Below are 27672 nucleotides of genomic sequence, written 5' to 3' on the forward strand. Positions count from 1 at the left end.
GAAACCGTGGTCCCAGCTCCGAGCCTCCCTCCTCACTCTGCGGGAAGTCCGGTGCCAAGTCCTACCCATCTTAAGTGTCGAGGTACCTGGACTCACCAGTTCTGTCCACTTGTGCTTCTCCTGGCATCTGTCAGGCCCTCAGTTCCCTGTGGCCCAGAACTTGCAGCTGACAAGCTCTTTAGAGCAATGATTAAGTCACATCTTCTGTCCACAGAAAGTGGGCAAGGGGCTCACTCTCTTGCCATGGATGCTGTTTACAGCTTTCCCTCGAAATCAGGAGGGCCCAACCTCTTACCCAACCCTATTCTTCTCCCTCTCGCCCCAGAAGCGACTGCTCTTGTGAATTTTTAGGATCTCCAGTCCCTGTCTTATTTTTTTAATTTATTTTTTTGTGAAGATTCTCATTTTTTGAAGTAACCTCTCCACCCAACGTGGGGCTCGAACTCACAGCCCCGAGACCAAGAGTTGTGTGTTCCACCGACCGAGCCAGCCAGGTGCTCCTCCAGCCCTGGTTTGAAACTCCTAGAACAAACAGCTGCATCCCAAACAACACGGTATTGCTTCATATGTGTGGTTTCTAGAATTTACGTAAGTGGTATCCAACTCTACATGATATTATGCAACTGGGCTTTTCCACCATGTTGTCATTGGATTTTTCCAGCTGTGGCCACGTCAAAATATATAGCTTTGGGTCATTTGTTTTTAACTGCATGACTATATCTCAGTTTACCCACTGAAAAACACCAAAGGCAGTGGGATGAGTGGTAAAGAGAGAGGAAGCCGTGGTTTCATTCCCATCACCCAGCCTTAATTGTTGGGTCTGCTGAAGGGTCTCTCCCCATTCTGGACTAACCATGGGGATAACCGCCCACCTCACAGGGGAGTTGTGTGGTTTAAGTGAGGCTGTGTCAGAGAAAGCGCCTAAAGCACTGTCTAGCACATACCAGGCTCATGCCTAGTAGGTAGTTCCCTTTCTTGGTCCCCTGGTGATTAGTGGGGTGGGGCAATAGTGGAGTACTAGTTTCAGTGTGATGGACTGCTTTGAAATATTTTCATTTTGGGGAGCTGCCCAGGTGGCTCAGTCGACTGGGCATCTGCCTTCGGCTCGGGTCATGGTCTTGGGGTCCTAGGGATTGAGCCCCAGTGTCATGGGCTCCCTGCTCTGCAGGGAGCCTGCTTCTCCCTCTCCTCTGGCCCTTCCCCTCCTGCTTGGGCTCACGCTTTCCCTCTCTCTCTCAAATAAATAAATAAAACCTTTAAAAATAAATGAACAAAATAAATCATTTTCATTTTTATTTCTTTTATTTATTTTTTTAAAGACTTATTTATTTTTATTTATGATAGACACACACAGAGAGAGAAAGAGGCAGAGACACAGGAGGAGGGAGAAGCAGGCTCCATGCCGGGAGCCCGATGTGGGACTCGATCCCGGGACTCAATTCCGGGACTCCAGGATCATGCCCTGGGCCAAAGGCAGGCGCCAAACCGCTGAGCCACCCAGGGATCCCCTCATTTTCATTTTTAAAGACAGTTAAGCTCTTTTGCAGCCTTAAGACGATTAGCAATGCAATCTGCAACTTTGCACGGATCTGCTCCAGCCTGGGTCCGAGGAGCACAAGTTCCAGTGCACTGAGCATTGACTCTCCCAATGCAGGAGAAGCAGCTTCTGCCCCAGTGGCAGCAGGGCTGCCCTCCATTTCCCAGACTCCGCTGCTCCTTCAAATATCTCCCTGCAGAGGACCTGCCCTTCCCCATGGCCCCAGCCTTTTGGGTCCCAGGCTTGTGACCAATTACTCCAGAACAGCTTCCCCTGGCCCGGGTAGAGGATGACTGGAATGAGAACTCTCGGGGCCTCGGGTCTGAGATCCGGTACAGACAACCCCATGGAAGAGGTTGCTGCCGAGAATCATGTGAAACCCTCACTTCCTCTGTGTAGTGTAGGTTCCTGACCACAAGCACCAAAGCAGAGGGGGCAGGCGGCACACAGCCCTACAGCCAGAGTACCAGCCCAGCCATGGTCCCTGAGGTGAGTGCTGCTGCCCAGGGGTCCGGTGCACAGCTTAGAGTAGAGACACTAGAAGAACGTCACTCAGGACACTAGGTGAAAGTCAGGGCTGGCCCATGAGCCAGGGCCACCTGAGGGCTGCGTGAGTAGATAGAAAAGGCAGGGGTGGTGGCCGAAGGAGCCCCGGGACAGGGAATTGGGAACCCACCTTGGCCCCCACTTATGTATGACCACAGGCGAGTCCCCTTTCCTGTCTGGCTTTGGTGCCTCATCTGCAGAAAGCGGGAGGTAGAGGCTTACCACTGGATGGCCTCTAAGGCTTCCTTCAGCGATGACTTGGAACTTACTCTTCCATGCGGGACCAAATTGACACAGAGAAGGCTTGCAGCTTGGGGAGGGGGCAGCTTTGCAGGGTCACGGGGTAAGGAATATTTCCACTAGAGCTTGGTTGGGGAGCCCCCAGTGGGTGGCAGATGGCCTCGGAGTTTGGGAAGGGAAGAATGGGAGCAAAAAGCACGTGACTGGGGGGGCGCTTCTGTGTAGAGGCCCCATAGGGGCAGGAAGTTGGGGGTCCCCAGGCAAGGACTAAGGAGGGAAGTGGAGGGCCAGTGACTGACTGGGAGGGGGGACTGGAGGAAGGTAGTAGAACTAGGTGTGGCCCGGAAAACAGAAGGGCTAGCCGGCCAACCAGGAAGAGCCAGGAGAGAGGAGAGGGGGCAGGGAAGGCTCTTGACCTGGGAGGGAAGCCCTCTTTGGGGCCCACAATCCCTGGGCTGATGGGATAGCCCAAGAGGGTGAGAAGGGTGGCGGTGCTAAGGGTGGTCCAAGGCTGGGCAGACCCGAGTTCAGTAAAGGCAAAGCCTTGGAAGAAAGGCAGGGACGGTTCCAGGGGACGGCCCAGGCCTGGGGCCTGCTTTCCCAGAGGAGCCCCTCAGAGCCACCGCGCTCCAAGCAGCAAGGAGCACCGCCAGGCCTTCATGCAGTGCGCCCCGCGCCTCCCTCCACAGATGAGTGAACGCCAGGTGTTCCAAGCCTCGGAGCTCACCTACCTCCTGGAGAACTGTAGCTCCTCCTACGACTATGCCGAGAATGAGAGCGACTCCTGTTGTGCCTCCCCGCCTTGCCCGCAGGACATCAGCCTGAACTTTGACCGTGCCTTCCTGCCCGCCCTGTATGGCCTCCTCTTCCTGCTGGGGCTTCTGGGCAACGGCGCTGTGGCAGCAGTGCTGCTGAGTCAGCGGGCGGCGCGGAGCAGCACCGACACCTTCCTGCTCCACCTGGCCGTGGCCGACATGCTGCTAGTGCTCACGCTGCCCCTGTGGGCGGTGGACACCGCCGTCCAGTGGGTCTTCGGATCAGGCCTCTGCAAGGTGGCCGGGGCCCTGTTCAACATCAACTTCTATGCGGGGGCCCTCCTGCTCGCCTGCATCAGCTTTGACCGGTACCTGAGCATCGTGCACGCCACGCAGCTTTACCGCCGGGGCCCCCCAGCCCGCGTGACCCTCACCTGTGTGGTCGTCTGGGGGCTCTGCCTCTTCTTTGCCATCCCAGATTTCATTTTCCTGTCGGCCAACCGCGACGAGCGCCTAAATGCCATGCATTGTCAGTACAACTTCCCGCAGGTGGGCCGCACGGCCCTGCGTGGGCTGCAGCTCGTTGCTGGCTTCCTCCTGCCCTTGCTGGTCATGGCCTACTGCTATGCCCGCATCCTGGCCGTGCTGCTGGTCTCCAGGGGCCAGCGGCGCCTGCGGGCCATGCGGCTGGTTGTGGTGGTCGTGGTGGCCTTTGCCCTCTGCTGGACCCCCTACCACCTGGTGGTGCTGGTAGACACCCTCATGGACCTGGGGGCCTTGGACCGCAACTGTGGCCGAGAAAGCCGTGTGGATGTGGCCAAGTCTGTCACCTCAGGCCTGGGCTATATGCACTGCTGCCTCAACCCACTGCTCTACGCCTTTGTGGGTGTCAAGTTCCGAGAGCGAATGTGGATGCTACTCCTGCGCCTGGGCTGCCCCGACCATAGAGGGCACCAGCGGCATCCAACATTGTCCCGCCGGGAGTCATCCTGGTCCGAGACCACAGAGGCCTCCTACTCTGGCTTGTGAGGCTGAGCGGGGGGGAGGGGGCGGCCTCTCCTTTCACTGAGCAGCCTGGCTGCCTACCCCCACCCTCCAGGTTCCTCCCTCCCTCTCCCTGTTGCCTTACTCCTCGCGCTGCCCCTGGGATTCTCCAGCAGCCCCAGCACCCCTGGTTCTCCTGGGGGGCCACCCCCTCAACCCCCCGCTAGCTTAGGAGCTACGCCATTGCTGCTCCTTAGCTCCAAGCCCCACTGCCGTTCCCGAAAGCACCCCACTGCTGCCTTGGGGCCCCACCGCCCTTCTTATCCAGTTACTAGACCTTGGCCTTTCCCGGTTCAGGAAGTATGAAGCCAACAGCATAGTAGAGGCTGCCCCTATGGGAACTTGGCCCAGCCCTCCCCCGAACTCAGCAGCAACTGTAGCTGTGGTCCCCAAGATCTCTGTAGTTGCTCCATGTTTAATTGTCATGTCTAAAATTCTGCTTACGACTTTTCAATAAACATGATCGTTGGGACCAGGGAGGTCAGTCGTGCATCATTACATCATTAGAGCCACCCCGGCACAGGCTTCAGGGATGCATTTCCTGTTCTCCTTGCCTGGCCCTAGGGCTGTGCCAGCCAGCGCCGCTGCTTGTGTTCACAGCTATGTTGAGCCTCCTCTCTGCCCTCCTGGGTACTCTTGCCCCTTTCAGGGAAGCACCCAGGTGCATGGGTGTGGGCTAACAGTTACCGGACCTGCCAGACTCTGTTTAGGCATGATTTGGGGCAAGGGCCTTCAGACATGAGTTAAGACAGTCCCCACACTCCAGAAGCTTCGGCCAGCAGGGACGATGTGGTGAGAAGTAGCAATAAATACCCAACAGCTGAGGCCATGAGGCAAACGCGTAGCACACGGGGGACATGGCGCTCAGAGCCCTGGGGCTGGAACTATTTAGGAAGGCTCCCTGAGGCTCCCTGGGTGGCTCAGTGGTTAATTAAGCGTCTGCCTTCGGCTCGGCATGATCCTGGAGTCCCATTATTGAGTCCTACATCAGGACAATTTTATTTAGATTTTATTTATTCATGAGAAACACAGAGAGGCAGAGACATAGGCAGAGGGAGAAGCAGGCTCCATGCAGGAAGCACTGAGGTGCTTAGGGACAGTCACACAGGGAGAAACCCAGAACAGTGGAACGGCCCAGAGTGCTCTCGCAGACACGTTCTGGACAACTTCTGACATCCGGGGTCTTGGACAAAAAGAGCTGAGGGTTTGTTCTGTGCTAGGCACAGGCTGCCAATGAATGGACTCCGTTAACCAGTAAATTGCAGAAAACATTTTATTAGTTTTTTTGGGGGGTGGGTTAATGAATGGTTACATTGGCTTACATGGCTTTACTCAATATCAAGAGCAACTAAACTCATGAAACATGTCTTTTATGTCTAGGTATATATGCTGGCAGCCCCAGTCCTGAGAATGCTGCCTTTAAAACTGGTTCTCTTCCCAGCATCATTCTCATTTTTTCCACCCACCCCTCCCAAAAATGCAGTTTGCCTTTTGCACTTATGTTCTATGTCTTAAAACTATGGAATCTAAGTAATATACCCAAAGGGCTTGTGAGTACCATCAAGGATACAAAATGCTTAGCAACAGAATCCTTGCTTAAGAACAATCATCACTAACAGTATGAGGCTATAATGAAAAGGGTTAAGCCTTATTATTTGTCACTTAGCAGAAACAAAGATATTTTTCTAAAACTTCTCAGCAGTAGGGTGCTCAGCCCACATGAATACACTCCCAGATAATCTTAATGATCCTGATCCTGATCCCGATCCTGATCCCGATCTTGATCCTGATCCCGATCTTGATCCTGATCCGGATCCTGATCCCGATCCTGATCCGGATCCTGATCCTGATCCCGATGCCGCCCTTGCCTAATGGCATAATCCTTGCTGAGCCTTCTCATCACATCCCCATGGCTTATCCCTTCCGTCTCATGTTTAATGGTTCTATAATTCTCCTGCACATACTTAGCAAAGGGTCTCACATGGGGCGCAATAGGGGTCCCATCCTTTCGAGTTAGCGGCAGCATGACCAGAGGTCCCTGGCACTTGGCACAGATGAAGCGATCAGTGTTCAAGGATCTGGTGTAGCGGCCAACCCTATGGAGGAAAAAGACATCACATGATAAAGGCACGTGATATCACATGATATCAGTCACAGGCACCTCAGCATGTTTTCTGAGCTGCTGGCCTGGGGCCCAGATTGAGACTCTTCCTGTGGCCTCTCAGAGTGGGTGGGACACCTAAATAGGGGCAGCAGGCCAAGCTGGCTCCACATAGGAGAGCATGGAGGAAGAAGAGGTGGAAAGGAACAGAGAAGGTTCACTCAAGTCAGCTGGCCACGTACTAACAAAATCACAAGGAAATAGTTGAAGGCTGTGGTAGAAAGCATCACTGAAGAAAAATCTGAGGCCAAGGGTCTTACCTGGTTTTGCACCGGGTACACTCATAGTGGATCCTGTAGTTAATCTTGTAGTTATGGCAGCGGGTGACCATGGGCAGCTCTGGGTGCACCATATTTGATTTCTTGGCATAATACTTCCATGCATCACCATGAGAATCACGGACGCCATCCAATAGCCAGGAGGCTGCGTGGCAGATCTCATGGATCAAAGTATCCCGGAGTCGGTCTTGGAAGAGGTTACGAAAAAAAATCATAGCACTTAAAACAATTCGCTCCAGTCTGCTAACCAACTACCCCCAGACTCTCAGCCCATGCCACACACAAAGCCATTTCCTATAAGCCTATGTAAGGAAGCAGAAGTGATGGCTTCCCAGGACTGAAAAGTAACATTTCTACCCACTTCAACTGATTTTGTTGACGTCAGAGACCTTAGGTGAGCATGTCTTTTCAGAACAGCTCAAACGTGCTCATCTTCTTGTGGGATGCTGCTAGAAATACATCCAGCCAAGCCCCAGTTTCCACCCTCCATAAACAGAAGTGGACAGAGCAGGGATCCATGGCCATGGCTGTAGGGTTTGATCAGGAGAAGCTCCAGGGAGAAAATGGGATCTGAGCCGACCCCTTGACAACTGGCTGGCTCTGCAAGGTCTGGAAGGCCATTCTAGGTACAGTAAAAAATGTGAGCAAAGGCTGAGGCCAGGAAGGTGTGTGGCACGTTCTGAAAGCCAAGGTAAGGGAAGTTTGGCTGGAGTACAGCTGGCAGCAGCATACTGAGAGACATACATGGCCAAGCAGAGTGCAGAGTGGGGGGAGGCAGACTGGAAGGCCTGGAAAGCCAGGCTCTGCACTCTGGAGCCCTATGTGTCTAAGCAGAAAAGCGACATGGCAGTGTGCTGGAGACCAAACAGAGCAAGATGAAGAGCGTGGTGCCAAGAGCCCATGTCTGGGTGGAGGCAAAGGAATAAGGGTGGAGGAGCAATTTGAAGATCTGGTGACTGGCTAAGCTAAGCAAGGTAGGGGGGAGGGGGGTCCTGAACCTCAGTTACTGGGTGAACGGAGATGTTACCGCTGGTAAGGGGGAGCTAGCTGTAGAGAGAGTTAGCCCAATGGAAAGATGGCCAAGTGGATTCTCAAGGATGGCAAGACATCTGATGATGTCCTCCGAGCAGGGGCGTCTGGGTGGCTCAGTCGGTGAAGCCTCTGACTCCTGGTTTCGGCTCAGGTCCTGATCTCAGGGTCTGGGCTCTGCGCTCTGGGGGAAAGGGGAGTCTGCCCCTTCCCCTCCCTCCCTTCTTCCTCTGCCCTTCCCCCTGCTCATGCTCACCACTCACCCTCTTAAATAAATAATAAATCTTTTTTTTTTATTTCTAGGAAAAAAATATAATGTCCTCGGAGCAATGTCCAGCAGGCCTCTCTACCCAGAATGACAGATAAAGCTATGGCATAGGCTGCCAAAAAAGACCAGCTCCTAAGAGTAACCTGTGCCTGTGCCACAAGGAAAGCTGCCTTGGTCACCTGCAGAGTCGCAGACTTTCAGAGAAATCTCAATCTTCGCATAACGCTCCTTCTTCGGGTAACGGGTCTCGCCAGTGGTGCATAGGCCAGCAGTTCTCAGCATCTTCTTGTTCCAGCCAATATCTATCTTCTCAGGCAGCTGGGAACAAAACAGCAAGCAGAGTGTGTGAGTCAGCGAGCAGTTTTAAGTCAACCAAAGACTATTCACTCAAGAGCTCCACAAATTGAAACATCCCAAGGAGCATAAAAGCCAGGTTGAAGCCCAGGTGAAAACAACAGACAGGCAGTTGGGACCCAAGGGAAAGGGCTGAGGGCACAGGCATGCAGGACTTGCACTGCCCTGCCTGGGGACACAGGTCGGGGCAGCCAAGGAGAGAAGTGCAAACTTGCTGAGGTAGGTAGGTGGAGCCCCATGTGTAAGAGCAGGAAGCTGAAATTGCACATGCACCTTGGTCCCCCGATCGGCCACTGGATGTAACACCACAGTCATGAGGAATGAGGAGTGCCTTCCCCAAAGGCACTTTCCCTTAGAAAGATTGGAGGACTTGCCTGGCAGATGGTTGCATCAGCGGAAATACTTAAGTCTGAAAACCCTAATGACCGCCAAGGCTCTAGATTCCACCTCCAAGTTCTCCAAGTCCACACCCCATGTTCTGGACAAGGTAGTTCTTCCCAGCAGCCACTTCATGTCCTATCACATCCCTGTGCGGTGGTGCCTACTGATCTTAATTTAAGCTCCACCAACCTGATGCCCAAGGCCCTCCATTACTTAAGTCCTATGCTCTTGAGACCAAGGAATGGCCCAACTTGTATTGCTTACTGTGTCACAGGCCCTGTTCTAGTACTTCAGGTGTATTACCTTCCCAAGGCCTAACAATAATTTTGTGAAGCAGCGGATACTATCATTGCTCCCGTTTTGCAGATGAGGCAAACTGAGGCAGAAAGGGGCTTGCCCAGGGTCACAGAGCTCCTTCCCATTACTCTTCAACATAAAGCCTGTCTTTCTAGATAGTTAAGGATCAACACACGCCCTCTCCTCCACCACTATTGCTCTCTCCACCTACCATCCCTCAAGAACCAGAAGTCTTACTTCCTGTAGGCAATCTTATTTACTGACCACTCAGGTTCTCAGTGATTTTTTTTCCTGCCCCTGCTGATCTCCCGTGCCGGTAATAGTCTGTACCACAGATGATTACCCACAGACACTCTCTTATTTCTTTCACCTATGCACACATCATCTTTCCATCGAGGCTGACACCTCTCCACAGCAGGAAATATCCAATCGGCACACCTCACAGCACCCAAGAGCATATATCTGGGGCTCATCCAGTGCCTATTCATCAAATATACCTTTTTATCAAAGACCGAACTGTTAAACAGGGCGTAGATCTTCTGGACCAGGCTGTCCTTATTCTGCTTGAAATTCCTTCCAGAATACTGCTTTGCATTTTCTAGGTCACGCAAGAAACATCCAGGTATTTTGCACATAGCCCTCCTGCAAAAGTAAGTTCAACTGAGTTGTGTGTGGCTAAAGGAAGAAAAAAGAGAAACACACACACACAGGTCATATGGAGGGAGACTCAGAAAACTCCCTGGGCCCTCTTCCTGTATCCACCATCTCGCTTCCCTTCTCTCCTGGGGCAGATATTAAACTAAGGTAACACATTTCCAACCAATTAACCTGAGCACATCTTCCATTCCACGTGTTTAGTCATTAGACTTTTTCTGTTCTACCAGGCTGAAAACCTCAGAGGCCTTTCCAAATCCACTTTCTCCCCCCACCCCATATTCAAATAGGATACAAAGCTCGCGATCTCGGGACACCCGGGTGGCTCAGTGGTTGAGCATCTGCCTTTCTTTGGCCCAGGGCATGATCCCAGTCCGGGGATTGAGTTCCATGTCAGGCTCCCTGTGAGGAGCCTACTTCTCCCTCTGCCTAGGTCTCTGCCTCTCTCTCTGTCTCTCTCATGAGTAAATAAATCTAAAAAAAAAAAGAAGACCACAATCTCCTTCACATCAGCTTTTCCAGTCAGCCCTCCTTTGCACCCCATGGTCACCCCTCTATGCCTTGCTAGTAGAGCATTCCTCTCTCTTTCCTACCTCCAGGCTTTCTTTCTTTCTCCCCCTATCCCAACACTTATGATTCATTTTCCTAGGCCACATCCCAATTCTGTCCCTACCCAGCTTTGTACCGACTGTTTGGCCTGGCCATTCAAGGCCTTGGGGTCAACCAGGTCCCAAGCTCTGTTTCCAGCTACCATTTCCACCATGGCCAAATCGAGCAAGTAGAATGTTCTTGGGAAAGGAAGTGTGATTCCCCACAGTTCGATTCAATGCCTGGGCACACAACCCATTTGCCCATGAGACTGAGAATGACCACATCTCCACCTCTCCTGAGAACTACCATCTGTGTAGTGCTTCCTCATGTGCAGAGAACTGCTTTCTGTGTGATCATATTTAATCCTAACAGCTACCCTCCAAAGAAGTGATTACTATTTGTATGATCTCCACTTGGCAGATGAGGAAACCAAGATCCAGGGTTTGGGTGATAGCCCAAAGCTCAGAGAGACACTGAATCTTCGGACCCCAATCTCAGGGTCTTCCCCTTTGACCACTACTGCTGCTCCATCGTTTGAGGCCTAATTCCAATGCATAAAGAACAGTGCTAAGTGCATGAAGGACTAACATTTGTAATAACTGTTCATTGCACCCTTTTCTCCTGGCCGCAACAACCCCCAAGTCCCAGGAGATGAGCCCATAGGGCCGGAAAGATAAAACAGGAGCAGACACAGGTACGTGGAGTTTCTGACTTCACAGAACCCTGGAGACTAAGATTTTGCCAGGACACTTGTGAACCGCTAAGTCACAAAATAAACCATCTGTGAGGGGGCTGGGGTTGGGAGAGGAAATAACCAAACCAGGCCAAGGCGGCTTAAAGTAGGGGTCCTCACCCCAAAGCCCAATAATGGTGACTAATGCCAGCTGCCTCAAATTACTTTGTCCTGAAAGCAAATTTGCATCCGAGAAGGTAGCAGGCGAAAGCCCAAACCATCTGCAGGCCTCAGCAGAGAATGGGGACCCCCCCCAGGTTGGCGCTGACATCAAGCAGGCCTTGTGGCTTAGCCCGCCTTCCCCTCGATATCTCTGTACCACTTCACTGCAGGCAGAGCGGCTCCACATCAGAGGACCCAACCAGACTCCAAGCAGGTACATCAGACACTATGACCAGCAAGCAGCCTACACAGGAACAATGTGAAGCACAACAGGAAGCCTACAGGCTGCCACAGGAAGCGCCAAGGCAACAGTGAGGCATCCTAACAGACTAGCCTCCTTTGGAGGATGCCGAGGATGACACCAAGGGGCAGCTTATATGCCTTCTCTGCTCACACCATAGCCAAGCAACCCAGGTGCTACCTGAGGCATGTGTACCTAGAGGCAAAAGCAGCTTATATACTGTGCATCTAGGAATCCAGAGAAGACACTTTGCTGAACAGGGATCCATCTAAGATAGAACTACCAAAAGGATCATTTAACATAAAACTACATCAGCTGCCTCACTGAGCAAGAGGTGCAGAAACAAAGAGAGCCTCTCTGCCTGGGTCCAAGTTGCTTTGCTGTCCCCCTCCCCCATGCCTGACACATTGTCCTTCTCCTCGCTTTAAGATACATTTATTGTTCCAGAATACAGGTGAAAAGAAAATCAACAGTCCTTCGAATACATCCCTTGTTTCACAAGATAACTCAGATCTAAGTATCTATTAGTCCTGGATGCAAGTTAGAACAAAGAACGTTATGCTTACTACATCCCATTTTTAAGAGGAAAGATGAGAACTTCCTGGAATCTGAATGCAACAAAAACAAACAAAAAACATGTTCATTTTTAGCTTCCTTTCAGTATTGACATGTCTTTGGGCTAAATGATCTGTTGTTCTCAGGTTCTATTACATAGATATATTACATCTAGCTTCATAAAGATAAAGGAACTACAAGCTATCTACGTCATCCTAATGTTTAAGCTTTTGAAATGTGTAAGAACACATACAGGGAGTAGGAGTAACTGGATGTGGCCAAAGCACCAGGAAAACCTGGAAGGCGATCTTGACCACCCTCCCTCCAATTCCATTGGACGGGAACATGTCCACTCTGCCTTCTTACCATCTTGGCACCATTCACTTTGGTTTCATGCCGACAGGCAGTATTCAGCCTGAGGAAAAGTCTCATGTTCGGCTACATATCATTTTTTGATCTGAGTTTAAGGACAAAGGAAAGGCCAGAGCTGCTGTGGGAGCAAAAGGGCTCTGGCCTGGCTGGAGAAAGTACAGGGATCTATCTCCTCCTCCTCCTGCTGCTGCTCTTATGCCCCTCCCAATTCAGGGATGGAAACCTTGCCCCCCTCCCCCACCAGATTCCTTCATCCCCTTGAAGACCCTCCCCTAAGCCCAGTGGACTGCTTAACACAGGACAATGGTACAATTGATTCCCATGCAGTTTAACATAAACTGTACATACCCAGGCTTGGATTTTTCAATTTTCCCTGCACCAGGCTTTTTCTGCGAAGGCGCACGCCTTTTGGATGCTCTCACAGCTGAAAAGACAATAGTTGGTTTGTACCCTGAAAATCAGTCCCATCAAGCAACTGGCAGAGAGGTACACCTGGGAGGAGCCCCCACAGCCACACCCAGAGCACCATACAGAAACTGTCTAAAGTCTACATGCTCTCCATCGGTCCGTGTCAACGATTCTTCCTACATGAATCCCAGAGCTGCTAGCAGAGGACACCAGGTAGGAGTCCGTCATAGGTACAAGGCATGTAATGAGGTTACATGAGCATGCTGCTAGAGGTTAGGCTGTTGTAGGCAACTGAGGCACATGAAGTATAAGGAATGTTATGGTATAGCTCACACACTTGCTCAAAGGAAGTGGCTCAGGGGCGCCTGGGTGGTTGAGTTGGTGAAGCATCTGCCTTCGGCTCAGGCCATAATCTTGGGGTCCGGGGATGGAGTCCCCGCATTGGGCTCCCTGCTCAGCAAGGGGTCTGCTTCTCCCTCTCTCTCTGCCCCTCCCATCATCCCCTGCTCCTGCTGTCTTTCTCTCAGATAAATAAAATCTTAAAAAAAAAGGAAGTGGCTCAGATTCTAGGCAAGACCTCCCTCCACTCAATAAACAAGCCAAATCTTTCCATCTTTGGTTAGCACCCATATACTGCCAACTGCTCTAGCCAGAGACTTCTGTAACAATAGTGTCATTCATTCATTTATGTAAAAAAAAAAAGTATTAGACATCTATCATGTGAATACCAGGGTAGACCCTGGGAGAGACTTAAAAATGAGTAAGAGTCCTGCCCCATCAAGAGGTTCACTGTCTACATGGGGGACAGCTTCAGAAACATATTCTAAGACAACCGGGTCATCAGTGCTTCAGTAGAGATGGGGTCTGAGAACTTTGGGGACCCAGAAGGGAGGAGCATCTCTGATGTCTGGCTTCCTATAAGAACTGACAAGTGGGCTGGGCCCCAAGAAAAATGGGATCTCCTCAGGACAAAAAAGTGCAGAGAGAAAGCATGCCAGGCAGAGGGAATGGCAAATCCTAAGACGTGGGTGTTCCTCTCCCATTTCCAGAAAGATCCTTCTCAATGGGATGGCTGTCTCCCTCAGCCATGAGGAAGTTGCTGAAATGGCAATAAGAAAAGAAAAAAAGATGAAATGGCAATAAGGTTGGTAGGCAGGACAGGCAGACTTGACAGGACAGACCTATCCAGGGGGAAGGCATGGCAGGCACAGCTGGTGCACTTGGGGGGCGAGACATATTCAGTAGGTCAGGCATCCTTGATTTGAATGGCTTACCAGGTGTCACACATATATTTTTGGTTTTACTCTTCCTTTTCCTTGGTTGTTCTACCACAGGGGTAGGCTCTTCATCTGGAATCTCCACTGTAGCCTCAGCAACATTTGGTGGTTGGCAGAGATTCTCACCAAGATTCGGCTCACCAACACCATGAGATGAATTGTGTTGGAAGACATCAGAGATATCCATCGCATTTCCATTTGAGGCAGCTTGGCCCTGATCACACGAATCCTCATCTATTATCAGCACAGGGCCCTCAAAATCACTACTATCATCATCAGTAATAAGTATTGGAGCCTCCTGGGCAGGACGCTGTTGCTCCTCATTATCAGAGAGCACATCTAGAATCTCATCTGAAATTCAAGAGACATAATCACATAAAAATATATTCCCTCCACCTCCCTGCCACACACTCAACTTCAGATTATTGAGCTCTGAGAAAAACAAAAATCTCTAGAAAATATGAGGATAACAGTGAAAGGTAAAGACAAACAGCTAGCTGGAGCAAGCAAGGGTTCCCCTGAGAAGTTGCGGTGGGCTGACTCAGACCCATCACCTACCTAAGTCTCCAACAGGCTGGAAAAAATGAACCCACATTTCTCACCTAACCCCCTCCCTGCTTTGTCATTCCCACACACAGGAGGAAAAGCGTCGTGGCAGCGGGTGAGAGGGATAGAAGAGAGATCTTCATACCTTCCTAAGTGTCAGTTCCTGATTTTTCTCCCCACCCTTCCCACCCTAGGGCCCCATATATAGCGCTTGCTTGGTAGGTAAGAACTCTACAGAGGGGGATGGCCAAGGTCTAAACCAGCAAGAACAGCTGCTTCTGTGTCTGGAAATTCACCAGGGTGGGGTGGGGAATCCAGCCATATCCACATCCAGTGGAAGCCACAAGGGAAAAGCTAGAATAGAACATTTGCTGCCTTGTATCCCAAAACCACCATGTTATGGGGCTGCAGAGCTCAGCCACTTCCCTCAGTTAGTAAGGAGTATACCGACCTTCGCTGCTCACATCAGATATGTGAGATCTCACTTTATCACTGAAGTACTCATCCTCAGAGTCTGAGTCAATCACCACATAGCTGAGGGATGGGACAGGGAAAGACCAAAGACAAACATAAGCACCGCAGTCTTCTTTCCACGGCCTTTCCTGACTCCTCTACCGTGAATGTGGTCACCTAGAAATGGTCTGTTGGCTTGTTTCCTGTGATAACTCTGTTCCCCTTCGTTGGAACTGCTTGATCCTTATTCCTGACTTTCCATCTTTCTACCAAACCATTCCATCTGTCTCAATCCTTTCAAAAGGGGTTATCTGTCAAGTACTGAGTGAAATGGGCTGTCAGAGGGCATATGTTCTAGCAGTCCAGGTGCAAGGCAGAAAGGGACTAGGGAAATGCTGATTTCCATTAGTTAATTGCCAGCTTTCTTTATGAGGGTTTTGATCTAGCTGCCCAAGAAGGGTAGAGGGCCAGAGTTGGGAGACTCAGCCTGACAGTGGGGAGGTTTCTCCCGGGTACCATTCTCTGCACCCAAAACCAGCACCACTCTGACAGACTGCTTGGGCAGGAGCCAAACTCGGCAGAACCCCTGTGCTACCCACAAATATTGTAGGAGTGCCTGGCTGGCTCAATCGGAGGAGCATGTGACTCTTGATCTCAGGGTTCACTGAGCCCCACGTGTAGAGATTACTTAAAAAAATAATAAAATCTTTTTAAAAATGAAAAATAAAAAATATTGTCAAATTACAAAAATTTAAAAATTAAAGAATAAAAAATGGGCACTTGGGTGGCTCAGTCAGTTAAGCATCTGTCTTTGACTCAGGTCATGATCCCAAGGTCCTGTGATCGAGTCCCCTGTCAGGCTCCCGGCTCAGCGGGAAATCTGCTTCTCCCTCTCCCTCTGCACCTCCCTCCACCTGTTCTCTCTCAAACAAATAAATAAAATCTCTTAAAAAAGAAATAAAATAAAAGGGACACCTGGATGTCTCAGTGGTTAAGCATGTGTCTTTGGCTCAAGGCGTGATCCTGGAGTACCAGGATTGAGTCCCGCATCAGGTTCCCTGCATGGAGTCTGCTTCTCCCTCTGCCTATCTCTGTGTGTCTTTCATTAATAAATAAATAAGATCTTTTTTAAAAAGAAGTAAAACATGAATGACAATGATGGAAATATCCTGCATCTCTGACTGTGCTGTTTACACTACCATATACATTTGCCAAATCTCATCAAACTGTATGTCAAAAAGAGTGAATTGGGATCCCTGGGTGGCGCAGCGGTTTAGCGCCTGCCTTTGGCCCAGGGCGCGATCCTGGAGATGCGGGATCGAATCCCACGTCAGGCTCCCTGCATGGAGCCTGCTTCTCCCCCTCTGCCTATGTCTCTGCCTCTCTCTCTCTCTCTCTCTGTGACTATCATAAATAAATAAAAAAAAGAAGAGTGAATTTTATTATATGCCATACCTCAACAAACCCACTACGGTAATTCAAGGAGTCAATGTAGACACATCACTTAACTAGCATCCTATTTTGGATTTATTCCAGTAATTTTTCTTAGCACCTCCTATAGTCCGGCAGGTGGGCAACACCCCTTTGGCCCATAAGGGCAAAAGGAGTAGAGAAGGCAAGTTAGAAGACAGATCATCACAAAGGCATTCTGAGGAAGAAACCGACCAATTTAGTTAATGAGCCTGACATAAAGAACTTAATACTTGAACCTGGTTGTGAGATCAGATACCCACTATAACCCTGAACAGTGTGCAGAGGAAGCAGGATGTTTATTCTCAAATCTTCTTACCCACAATGTCATCCCTCAAAAAATGTCCAATTTCACTACTTTTCCTACTCACCTGACATTCCCCTTCTGCTCCTTCCTTTTGGTTGCATCTAAATCAGAGAAAAAAAGAGGGGGTCAGGAAGCAGGGTAAAAATCTGGTTACCCCCATCTTTAACTCCCTAAAGCCAAAGTCCAGAAATTAGGCCTGGTTAAAATCAATGGGAGACTCTTAAATACCCCCCTACCCCAAGGAAATAAAAGGAGGCCTAAAATGAAAAAGTCAAGGTAGCAAACTGGAAAGCGAGCACAGAGAACTGCCTCTGCTCCTAACAGCAGGGAAATAATCATTTCACCAATCTGGAGAGAGACCCTGGGGGAGACAAACCCTGGTTCATCTTACATCAAATGTCCAAAATTACATTTCAGTCATCGCCACAGAGACAGGATTAAGTTACACCTTGAAATGGACATTGATGCTTTGAGGGGACTCTACTTACAGGGCTCAAATTCTCCATCACTGCTTGAGTCCACAGTAATAATGCAACTGCAAAAAATGAGACATACACAGTTATAAAGGAAGGCAATTAACCTCAAACGGCAAGCCCACAGTCCAAATCTCACAGGGAGAGAACCACCGATCAGTGTTTCTGAAATGCAAAAGGTTTTTAGGAGTTACAAAATTAACATCACAGTAGGGGAGGTGAAGAAAAATTAGAAGCAACAAGGTGCTCAGTATTTACTGCAGAATCAAAGACAGGGAAACAATGTTAGTTATCATCGGCCACTGGCAAGAAGCCTGTCTTCTGCCAAGTCATTTATTTCTATTTAAAAGATGTGAAAGTGGGCAGTCCTGGTGGCTCAACGGTCTAGCGCCGCCTTCAGCCCAGGGTGTGATCCTGGAGACCAGGGATCAAGTCCCACATTAGGCTCCCTGTATGGAGCCTGCTTCTCCCTCTGCCTGTGTCTCTGTCTCTAATAAATAAATAAAATCTTTTAAAAAAGACGTGAAAGTGAGGGGTTCTCTGGGGGGCTTGGTCCGTTAAATGTCCAACTCTTGGTCTTGACTCAGGTCGTGATCTCAGGTGAGATGGAGCCCCACATCAGGCTCTGCACTCAGTGGAGAGTCTGCCAGAGATTCTCTTCGGCCCCTCCCTACCCCCACTCTCTCTGTCTCCAAAATACACAAATAAATCTTTAAGAAAAAATAAGAAAACAAAGATATGAAAGTGAATTCTGAGAAATGGGCCACAGGTGAAAGAACTCAATGATGAAGAGATTACAGGTAAAAATCAGAAGGACAAATGCTGAACTCCATTTCTCAGGAAGCAAATGAAGGGTGATTTCTAAGCTGCAACTGCTCCAGACTGTGATGCTGGGGTCTCTTGCTTCTTTGCTCCCCCCTAATAACATGCCACAGGCCTTAGCACTCACCCCTCCACCCCCTCTCCCGGCCTTCCCATGGCAGGCTGCCTGGCCCCTTAATAGTTGCACAATAATGCCTGAGGTGACACCAAAGCGCATTCTGGCTTGGGATCCCTCAGCTCTCCAGATTGCAGCTGAATGGATATCCACTTCATGACATGGATCTACGATCCGGCTCCAACAAGTTATGCTGCAGTAAGCATCACTTCAGTGCTGGAGCCCAGCTACAATCTAGGACTTAACATAGGTTATTTTAGCAATAGCTAGTGCGATACAGAGCTCACATGGGAAAGAAACTAAAAGTGCTAAAGAAGGTGGACATAACAGTTAAAAGGTTTTACGTGTCAAGGTAACCCTAACCACTTCTTGAGGGCTCTCATTTTAACCTTGAGGTTGGTTACTGGATGGATTACACACCTTTTTCAGTTTTTTCAAGATGTATGCTGGCTCACCCCCTTGGTTCAATTTCCTTTTTTTAATAATTTATTTTTATTTATTTATTTTTTTTTAATTTTTATTTATTTATGATAGTCACACAGAGAGAGAGAGAGAGAGAGAGGCAGAGACATAGGCAGAAGGAGAAGCAGGCTCCATGCACCGGGAGCCCGACGTGGGATTCGATCCCGGGTCTCCAGGATCGCGCCCTGGGCCAAAGGCAGGCGCCAAACCGCTGCGCCACCCAGGGATCCCTATTTATTTATTTATGATAGTCACACACACACACAGAGAGAGAGAGAGAGGCAAAGACACAGGCAGAGGGAGAAGCAGGCTCCATGTACCGGGAGCCCGACGTGGGATCCGATCCCGGGTCCCCAGGATCGCGCCCCGGGCCAAAGGCAGGCGCCAAACCGCTGCGCCACCCAGGGATCCCTATTCATTTATCAATCACTGTACACTGGACTGACATACTTGGTAGAAGGCCTTAAGTTTGTTTGTTTGTTTTTTTAATCAGCAAAGAAAACTCTTGCTGGGTGTATGGTTTCCCAGGTATGGGCCAAAGCATGACCGGGGTTACCTCGAAACCTATTATCCATATACAGCATACAGCATCATATACAAACTAAAACGTGATTCATATCTATCTTTTTACATACTTTTGTGTTACACACACACACACACACACACACACACACACATTTAGAGGTCAGATGAAAGAAATGAGGGATCAGAGACATACCACAAAAGGTCACACAAGGGAGACTCTCACTCTAATCCCTGAAGATAAAACATCGAATTCTGGGTTGGATAGTAACCATTGGGAAAAGCAGTCCAAGGAAAGTTCTAGGGAAGAAATAGTCAAAAAGGAGGCAAGTTTGGTTAGGTACCTTTTCCAAGTAAAATCTGCCGCCAGGAGTACAAGTCCTTCACAAGTGCTGCAAAGCTGATGTCACGGTTATTAGAGAACATACTCACCTGGGAAAAGCCAGTTGGTTTCACCAGAACCCTACCACAAAAGGACTAAGAAATCACATTAGAAGCTTTGAAAATATATGACTCAAGAACCTTCAAAAACTTTCTAGGATCCAAAGAAGATCTCCCCTTTAAAACTGGGCCCATACACCATAAAGATGGGTGTATGCTTGTATAGGACTAGGGGAAAAGATCTAGAAGAACCAACATCAATCATTATTACCGCAGAAGAATGGGAGGGCAGGTATGTGTGAGGGCAGACTTTTCACTTTTCACCAGAGATGCTTCTGTATTTATTTTTATCATGGGCCCATCCATATTCCCTTGGTAATTATTGAAAATTTTTTGAAAAGGTTATAATGAAATGTGGGTACATCTGTGGTTCATTCATCCATTTGTTCATTTAATGTTTATTGAGCACCTACAATAGCTGGCCCACTAGGTGACCCATTTTGCTTTTGTGATCAAGTTCTTTTTAACTTAGCATAATGGTAATTTTTATTGTTTTAATTTTTTTAAAGATTTTATTTATTTGAGAGAGATCAAGAACACATGGGGGGAGGGGCAGAGAGAGAGAGAGAGATATCAAGCAGACTCCATGCTGACTGCAGAGCCTGATGACACAGGGCTCTATCCCAGGACCTTGAGATCACAACCTGAGCCGAGACCAGAGTTGGAGACTCAACTGACTGAGCCACTCAGTTGCCCCTGGTAATTTTTAAAATATGGTATTTCTGCTTGTCTATCTTGTTGTAGCATTCACAAAACAAAGAATCTTGGGCTACAAAAGACTAGTGAGCAGCCAGGCTATCAGAGGGTACTAAGTGGGCTTTGGTTCATTAATGAAAACCAGTCCCCTGCCCCTTACAGTATGTATTTCAGTAGTACTTCTGCCTTCAACCTGCAGAAACCTCCTCCACTCTGTGAATGACCTTGTCTCATGAGTCCCTGGAAAATAAAACCATCAGACAGAAACTGCCTCGTCCTCCCACCAACGAATCCTATCTGTAACTATGCCCGACTTTTTCTCCAGAGTTAACAATGAACACAATGTTCTACCATGGTCTCCAGCCAAACCTTCCCCTGCACCGTGGATCTCATCTCCCTCCAGCCTTCTCAAGGATTTTATTCCTGGAATTTTCTATACTGTTTTGTGCTATTGTCCCCTCTTTTCTAGATTGTTCATTCTACCATCCCTAGACCCCACATCCCCAATTTTATATTTCCAGCCTCAAACTCTCCACCAAACTCCTATTGTTTGTGTAACTTCTTAGACATTTACTACTAAGGATTTGAAACATCACAGAGCCAACACAGAATTCCTGATTTCTTCCCTCAATCCTGTTCTTCTAGGACACTTTCCAATCTCAGCTGATGGCACCACCATCCACCCAGCAACATAAACCAATCACCCCTGATTTCTCTCTTTCTCTCACCTCTCACATCAAATCCATCAGCAAGATCTATTGGCTCTACCTCTAGAATACAACTCACCTAACCTAAGGCATATGTACCTCTAAGAAAGAAAACACTAGCAAATGATGACATGCTATTAAACATGTGATGCATACCAATTTCAAAACTGCGGGGGAAAAAACCCCTCAGAATTGATAAACTACCATATATCCTAAATTCATTCCAATCTTTCCAACTTTACTATTACCACCTTACCCCTAAGCCACCATCACCTCTCACCTAGACTTCTATAAATTATGCTCTCGGGCCTCAATTGTAAAGCCACCACTTATCTCGGGGCACCTGGGTGGCTCAGTCAGTTAAGGGATGGGCTCTTGATTTCAGCTCAGATCGTAATCTCTGGGTCGTGAGATTGAGCACTCGCTAGGCTCTGTGCTCATTGGAGAGTCTGCTTGAGATATTCTCTCCCCCCACCCTTTGCCCCCCAACTCTCTAAAATAAATATATCTTAAGTTTTTAAAAAAGAACCACTTACCTCATAGGGTACTGTGAAAATTAAACAAGATAATGTCTGCTCTCCTACAGGATCATGTACTTCTCCCCCATCACTACATTTATCACACTATACTGTAATGGCTTGGTTACATGTTTCTTTTTTTTTTAATTTATTTTTATTGGTGTTCAATTTACTAACATACAGAATAACCCCCAGTGCCCGTCACCCATTCACTCCCACCCCCCGCCCTCCTCCCCTTCTACCACCCCTAGTTCGTTTCCCAGAGTTAGCAGTCTTTACGTTCTGTCTCCCTTTCTGATATTTCCCACACATTTCTTCTCCCTTCCCTTATATTCCCTTTCACTATTATTTATATTCCCCAAATTGGTTACATGTTTCTAACTCTCATCCCAGACAGTAAACCATGCAAGGATTTAAAAGTATACCTGTTTCATACTGTTCAGTACAAAGTCACTACTCGACTATTTGGTTGAATAAAAGAATGACGAATCTCAAAAAGTGGTTCGAAGGACCCCTTTAATTATTTTCCACCCACGCCCTCACAGAACCCTGTTTTTAAAAGACTTTGCTTATGAGATCTTACCAACAATTTTCTCCATTTAAAAAATTATTTATGCATGCCCATTTATGCGAACCTTCTGTGAAGGTTATGTGAGGTTTGGAGTCAGCCCAAAGTAAAAACGAACACACAAAAAAACTAACAGTGTCATCTGCATTAATGAACACACAATGCCCAGATCCTGAAACCTTAATGGTCGATCCCGACTTGCAGCAAGGGTGGGTGGAGAGCCTGGCTGGTCACTATCCAGCCTTAAGAGCAATCTCCAACCAGAACTCCAGGATCTGGTCTTCACAGGTATCATTTCCAGAACTCAGGTCTCTCAACTCTTCATCAAATGCTAGAGGAATGACTCCTGTTAACCAAATGTGCAAGTGACCAACTAATAAACCAGACTGTCAGTTTACTTCTCAGGAGAACTAATGCCAACCATCCACTCAGGGCACTATTTGGGAGTGACTGAGGGTCAGGGAGAGAGCTTAGTATTTTACCCTGTGCATTTTTGATAACACACATTAATTTTTCAGTTGAATGTTGCAACAAGCATCTTTGCGCATTTAATTACTTTTATAAATTGGATCTCCCTAAAGTTGATACCCAAAAGTCAAATTCATCAAAAGTATGACCAATTTTATAGCTCTTGGTACAAGTGCGTCATCATTTTCAAAGGGTTAGATCAGCAACATTACTAGAATAGGATTAAGTATTTCTCATTTGCTCATTTAATAGGCACATAACATTGCAATTAGCATTTCCTCTTATTATTTATGTATTTTCCAATGTTTGTTCACTGCCTTCCTTTTCTAATCCCTTTCATTTTAATTACTATCCTGTTATAATGTTTACCAGATAGTTTTCTGAGTGATAAAGAATACTGAAAAGAGGAGTGAGGAAGAGGAACACATTGTCCCTGTTCCTTCAAGAGTCCCACTCACCAGGAATAAACAACGTCTTATTTATTCTTCTAGAAAGTTCTTCTTAAACGTAAGCACATACCAGCACAAGTCAAATGCACACAGCTTTTAAAATAAAGTCATACACCCTTCTTCCCCAGAACTGAACAAAGTCCAAATCAGCCTGTGTATGTCTATATATGATTAAATAAACATGAGTTATGGGGACAAATGGGAAAGGCATCAAGAAAAAGTTAAGTGTGAATACACAGAAAGAATGTATGACAAAACCACATTTATGCACTTGAGTATACGTGAATATGTATATACAGAAATAAAATTGTTCTAACGGGAAAAGAAAAAGTCCTAGTATTTACTGGGTCAAAGGACATGGGCATTTAAAATTTTGATTATTTCTAGACTGCCCTCCAAAAAAGTTGCACCAATTTATATTTCCACAATGGCTATAAGAAATTGTTCTCCTACAAATTTGCCAATTCCAGTTATTACTGATTTTTTTAAATCTTTGCCAATCTGATATACAAAAAATGGTATCTTGTTAAAATTTTTTTCATCTCTAAATGTAAGTAAAGTTGAATATGTCTATGGGCCAAATGTATTTTTTTCCCTGAGAACTACTTCTTAATATCTTTTGCCCATTTTTCATGTGTTTACCTTTTTTAAATTGTTGATTTGTAAAAGTTCTTTGTTGACTAAGAAAAGTAGCTTTTTATCATGGGTAATATGAATACTTTTCCAGTTGTCATTTTTATGCTTTTGTGGGATATCAAAATTGGGCTTTCTCCCCTCCCAAAATAATTGGAAACTAAATCCACCTGGTTTTCTAACATTTTTAGTGATTTCACTTTTTATTTTTAAATATTTTCTCCATGCGTAATTTATTTTGTTATAAGGAAGATAAAGTAATCCAATTCTTCTTTTTTTCCAAATGGTCAGCCAATTACCTTCAAATTATTTGTTGATGAATCCATCTTTTTCCCACTGATTTGAAATGTCATTTTTTATCATGAGCTAAATTTTTATATTTGGGTATTTGGGTCTATTTCCAGACTCTCTGTTCTACGGTTTCTACTTTCTCCCTTATTATGTGCTTACAAGCTTACCTGTGAAGGAGGAAATCAGGGCAGTGTTTCAGGGGAGAAAACTTAAGAGGTAAGACAGCTATCTTAAAACACCTCCTTAACATGGAGAAAAAAAAAACACCTCATCTGTGTATCTCTAGAGGGCAGCACTGTGAACAATGGGATGGAAGTAACCTAAGTTTTAAGTTCATTTGAATGAAGAAATTTTTAGAAATTATACATACTCAACAATGCATTGTGTCGCTTCATGGAGTTGTATGCTCCTGGCCACTAACAGAGACTTTATATAAAGGATTCATGCATTGAGTAAGAGGCTGGACTCCTGTATGATTCTAAGATCCCTTTTTACAATTCTCATTTTATGACTAACCAAGTTATACACTTTGCAGACTTGAAATGAAAGAAACATATACTTTTTGAGAGTCATTTTGCCAACACAAGTAGGATTAAACTAAGAGAAAACAGAATTTTTCCAATCTCACCAATCATCATCCTGGATCTTAGATTGGCCGGCTTCTTCGGACATGTCCATGTCTATAGTCAAGACAAAAATATACTTTTTAAAGAAAAGCCAACTTTTTTTTTTTAAGTAGGCTCCATGCCCAGCATGGAGCCCAATGTGGGGCTTAAACTCACAAACCTGAGATCAAGATCTGAGTTCAGATCAAGAGTTGGCTGCTAAACCGACTGAGACACCCAGGCGCCCCCAGAACCACCATTTCTACATTCTGCATATATCTTTGAGCAGCCTAGTCACCCTAATTTAAAGCCAAAGCTTTGCTTTTGAAATAAGATGTATTTAAATGTTTGTTGCAGGCTTTTCTTGGATGGAGAAAACGAGAGACAGGGTGTACCACCACCTCTCCCACCATGCCCTGCCAAGGTTTTTTGCAGATCAATCAGAAAGCACAAAGCATGGGCAGCCCAGGTGGCTCAGGGGTTTAGCGCTGCCTTCAGCCCAGGTCATGGTCCTGGAGACCTAGGATCGAGTCCCACGTCAGGCTCCCTGCATTGGGCCTGCTTCTCCCTCTGCCTGTGTCTCTGCACCTCTCGCTCTGTCTCTCATGAATAAATAAATAAAACCTAAAAAAAAAAAAGCCCAAAGCACATGGCAGCTTCTGATGTCCAGTCACCCCAACCGCCACATTATAGAGATGTGCAAAGGAAGACAATCATTCATTTATCAGCTCCCAGAGAAATTTTCCTCCTATTGTAAGGATTTAGCACCCAATATCTAGTCCCTGGCCCAGGGATATTGCCCCCAAAGGGGATTCCCACTCCCCACGTCCGCACTGGCCCGCCACTTCCCTCACACCTGCACTCTTCCTATTGCTGCATAAAGCCTCAGGAAGTCTTCAGGCTTCGAGTCCTCTACCGTCTCCCGCCCCTCCACCTCTCTACTCCTATCGCCAGGCAGTCTTACACAGACCAGGGCACTATATTCCACCATCTAACCTCTACTCTCCGCCTCCCGTACCCACTTCTCAATGGTCTTACACCCCGGATTAGGTCACCCCCTCCCTCAACCGCTCTCCACCTTCCCTCAATGTCTTTATCTCCCTATTCTCGCTTTCTGCCTCTGCCTCGCCTTGCACCAAAATGGCCTCCAAACCTCCACTCACCCCCACACCCCAGCTCCCTCTTCTGGTCCAGACCCCGCCCCCAACACTTCCGCCACCAGCCAGTCTTGCACCAATCAGGCCTCGACACCTCCACTCACTCCATTTCCCCCTCCCCTTCTCCCTCTCGCCCTTCCCCAAACCCCAGGAGGTCTTCTAGCAACAGGCCCAGACTCCACCCCCAGCCAGTCTTGCACCAATCAGGCCTTGACACCTCCACTCACTCCATTTCCCCCCTCCTCCCCTTCCCCAAACCCCAGGAGGTCTTCTAGCAACAGGCCCAGACTCCACCCCCAGCCAGTCTTGCACCAATCACGCCTTGACACCCCCACTCACCCCACCCCCCACCCACCTTCCGCCTTCCCCAGCTCCACGTGGCCTTACAGCCCTTACACCAACCCGCCCAGACCCCTGCTCGCTCCCACCCTCAGCGAGTTGTATGCTACACCAATCCAGCTTCAAAGCTTACACTCACGGCACCCCTCACCCACCGCTTGCACTCCTACCCACCTTCCATGTGCCCACATTTCCACCCCCCTACTCTGACCTCAATCGGCCCACCGGCCTTTCGGGACCAGGCATCGTACACCCCTATGCCTTCACCAGCCCTCCACCTCCCCCCACACCCCAATCTCACTCAGCCAGCCAGTCTTCCACTACTCAGACCTAGATGACCCCCTCCCAACAGCACGCCACCTCCCCCAGCGGGATCTCCACACCGCCATTCCTCATGTTTGCTTTAGCAGAGTTCTATCGCAAAAAATAAATAAATAAATAAATAAATAAATAAATAAATAAATAAATAAATAAATAAATAAACAAACAAATAAATAAAATAAAATAAAATAAAATAAAATAAAATAAAATAGCTTCTTCTGAAAGCATTTTTAAAAAGTGGAAACCGGCAAAATATTTTGCCATAATCTCAGTCCCCAGGTTCATGGACAGTCAGGGCACATGGTGGTCCTGATTTTAACGAAGTCCACTGAACTAGGATGAGCTTCAAGATTGTTTCCACTTCGGCACCCATTTCGGCCCCGCCAGGAACCTACCTGCTCCTGCCGCCTCGCTAGAGGCGGGTTTGCCTCTAGTGTGGCTGCCTGCTGCTCACCTCCAGCTAGTCGCAAACAGCACTGGAGATTTCGAGCAACTGCGAGGGAAAGCCGGGCGCAAGACCTTTTATAGAGCCCAGGCTCAGTGGGGGATAGGAACTGACGTGGACCTGTACCCACCTATCACAGTGTGGTCACGGGGCAAATTTAAACCTCGCGACTAGGAACTCAAGTTTGGCGCCCAGCCCGAGTGCTTCCGGAGTCAAGTGTATCACTTCCACGGGTGTTGCTTGCTTTGTCACGGAAAGCGCCATTTCATGCAGAGCTCTGGTCCCCAAGGCAGGTTTCTGTGGTTTGCTGATCCCTAAGTTAATTTTTTGGGTGACAGAGAAAAACTGGGCTGAATCTTCCCAAAGTTTCATTTTTGTGAGAACGCGATAAGCAAGCCTCATTCCTTGCCTGAATCACCCAAACCTCTAAGCCTGTTTGCCTGCCCTCCCAAACTACTCCGAGCGGGGGTGGGGGCGGGGGTGGGGTGGGGGTGGGGGTGTCACCTAGACCCCTAGATAAGAGCAAGGCATCGATCCAACAGTGCATGGCAACACTTCACTATGACGTTTGCTTCCAGAATCCTCCAAATCCTGGAGATAGAGGGCTTTTTGGCACTCACTCCGAACACACCAAGAAAAACAGACACCAGGGAAGTAAAATGCTTTCTAGGTGCTCGTTTCTCTGGCAGACATCCGGACATTTCATAATTTAAACATGCAGCCAACAGAATACAAATAAAACCTCTCTGCATTTAAAGATATTAATAATACTGAGTTTATTTCATGCGAGGCACTGTTCCCAGTGTTTTATGTGGTTTTAAACTTTAAAATGCCTTAATAAGTAGGCAAATGTTAGCAACTAATTTTACAGGGATCAGCACATGGCTACAAAGTGCCAGAGCTGGGATTCAAACTCCAGAAGTGCCCGATGTGAGTTTGAGCCTCACGTTGGGTATACAGATTACTCAAAAATAAAATCTT

General features: G+C 47.7%; 2 protein-coding genes across 2 annotated transcripts; one reads left to right on the forward strand and one right to left on the reverse strand.

The window, feature by feature from the left end:
- Window positions 1-1905: 1905 nt before the first annotated feature.
- Window positions 1906-4599, forward strand: CXCR3 (C-X-C motif chemokine receptor 3). Its single transcript, XM_072815922.1, has 2 exons — window positions 1906-2026; window positions 3013-4599. Exons 1-2 carry the CDS (start codon window positions 2015-2017, stop codon window positions 4105-4107), a joined length of 1107 nt encoding a protein of 368 aa, XP_072672023.1. The 5' UTR covers window positions 1906-2014; the 3' UTR covers window positions 4108-4599.
- Window positions 4600-5377: 778 nt separating this feature from the next.
- GCNA (germ cell nuclear acidic peptidase) lies at window positions 5378-26720 on the reverse strand. The gene is made up of 11 exons (XM_072815921.1): window positions 26701-26720; window positions 24453-24504; window positions 17148-17194; window positions 16724-16760; window positions 14881-14963; window positions 13881-14234; window positions 12547-12622; window positions 9388-9532; window positions 8038-8176; window positions 6544-6748; window positions 5378-6218 (listed from the first exon to the last, which is right to left on the reverse strand). The coding sequence occupies exons 2-11, from the start codon at window positions 24500-24502 to the stop codon at window positions 5864-5866; spliced, it is 1491 nt and encodes a 496-aa protein (XP_072672022.1). The 5' UTR covers window positions 24503-24504; window positions 26701-26720; the 3' UTR covers window positions 5378-5863.
- Between the last annotated feature and the right edge of the window lie 952 nt (window positions 26721-27672).

The sequence above is a fragment of the Canis lupus genome, chromosome X (assembly GCF_048164855.1).
Source record: "Canis lupus baileyi chromosome X, mCanLup2.hap1, whole genome shotgun sequence".
NCBI classification, from domain to species: domain Eukaryota; kingdom Metazoa; phylum Chordata; class Mammalia; order Carnivora; family Canidae; genus Canis; species Canis lupus.

What these genes read in the sequence shown, in the direction of transcription:
- GCNA (XM_072815921.1), bottom strand. Translation starts at nt 24,502, where the DNA reads ATGGACATGTCCGAAGAAGCCGGCCAATCTAAGATCCAGGATGATGAT. An exon ending in ATCTGATGTGAGCAGCGAAG is followed by an intron (nt 14,235 to 14,880) that starts GTCGGTATACTC and finishes CTTGAATTTCAG; the next exon opens with ATGAGATTCTAGATGTGCTC. An exon ending in AAATATATGTGTGACACCTG is followed by an intron (nt 12,623 to 13,880) that starts GTAAGCCATTCA and finishes TTGTCTTTTCAG; the next exon opens with CTGTGAGAGCATCCAAAAGG.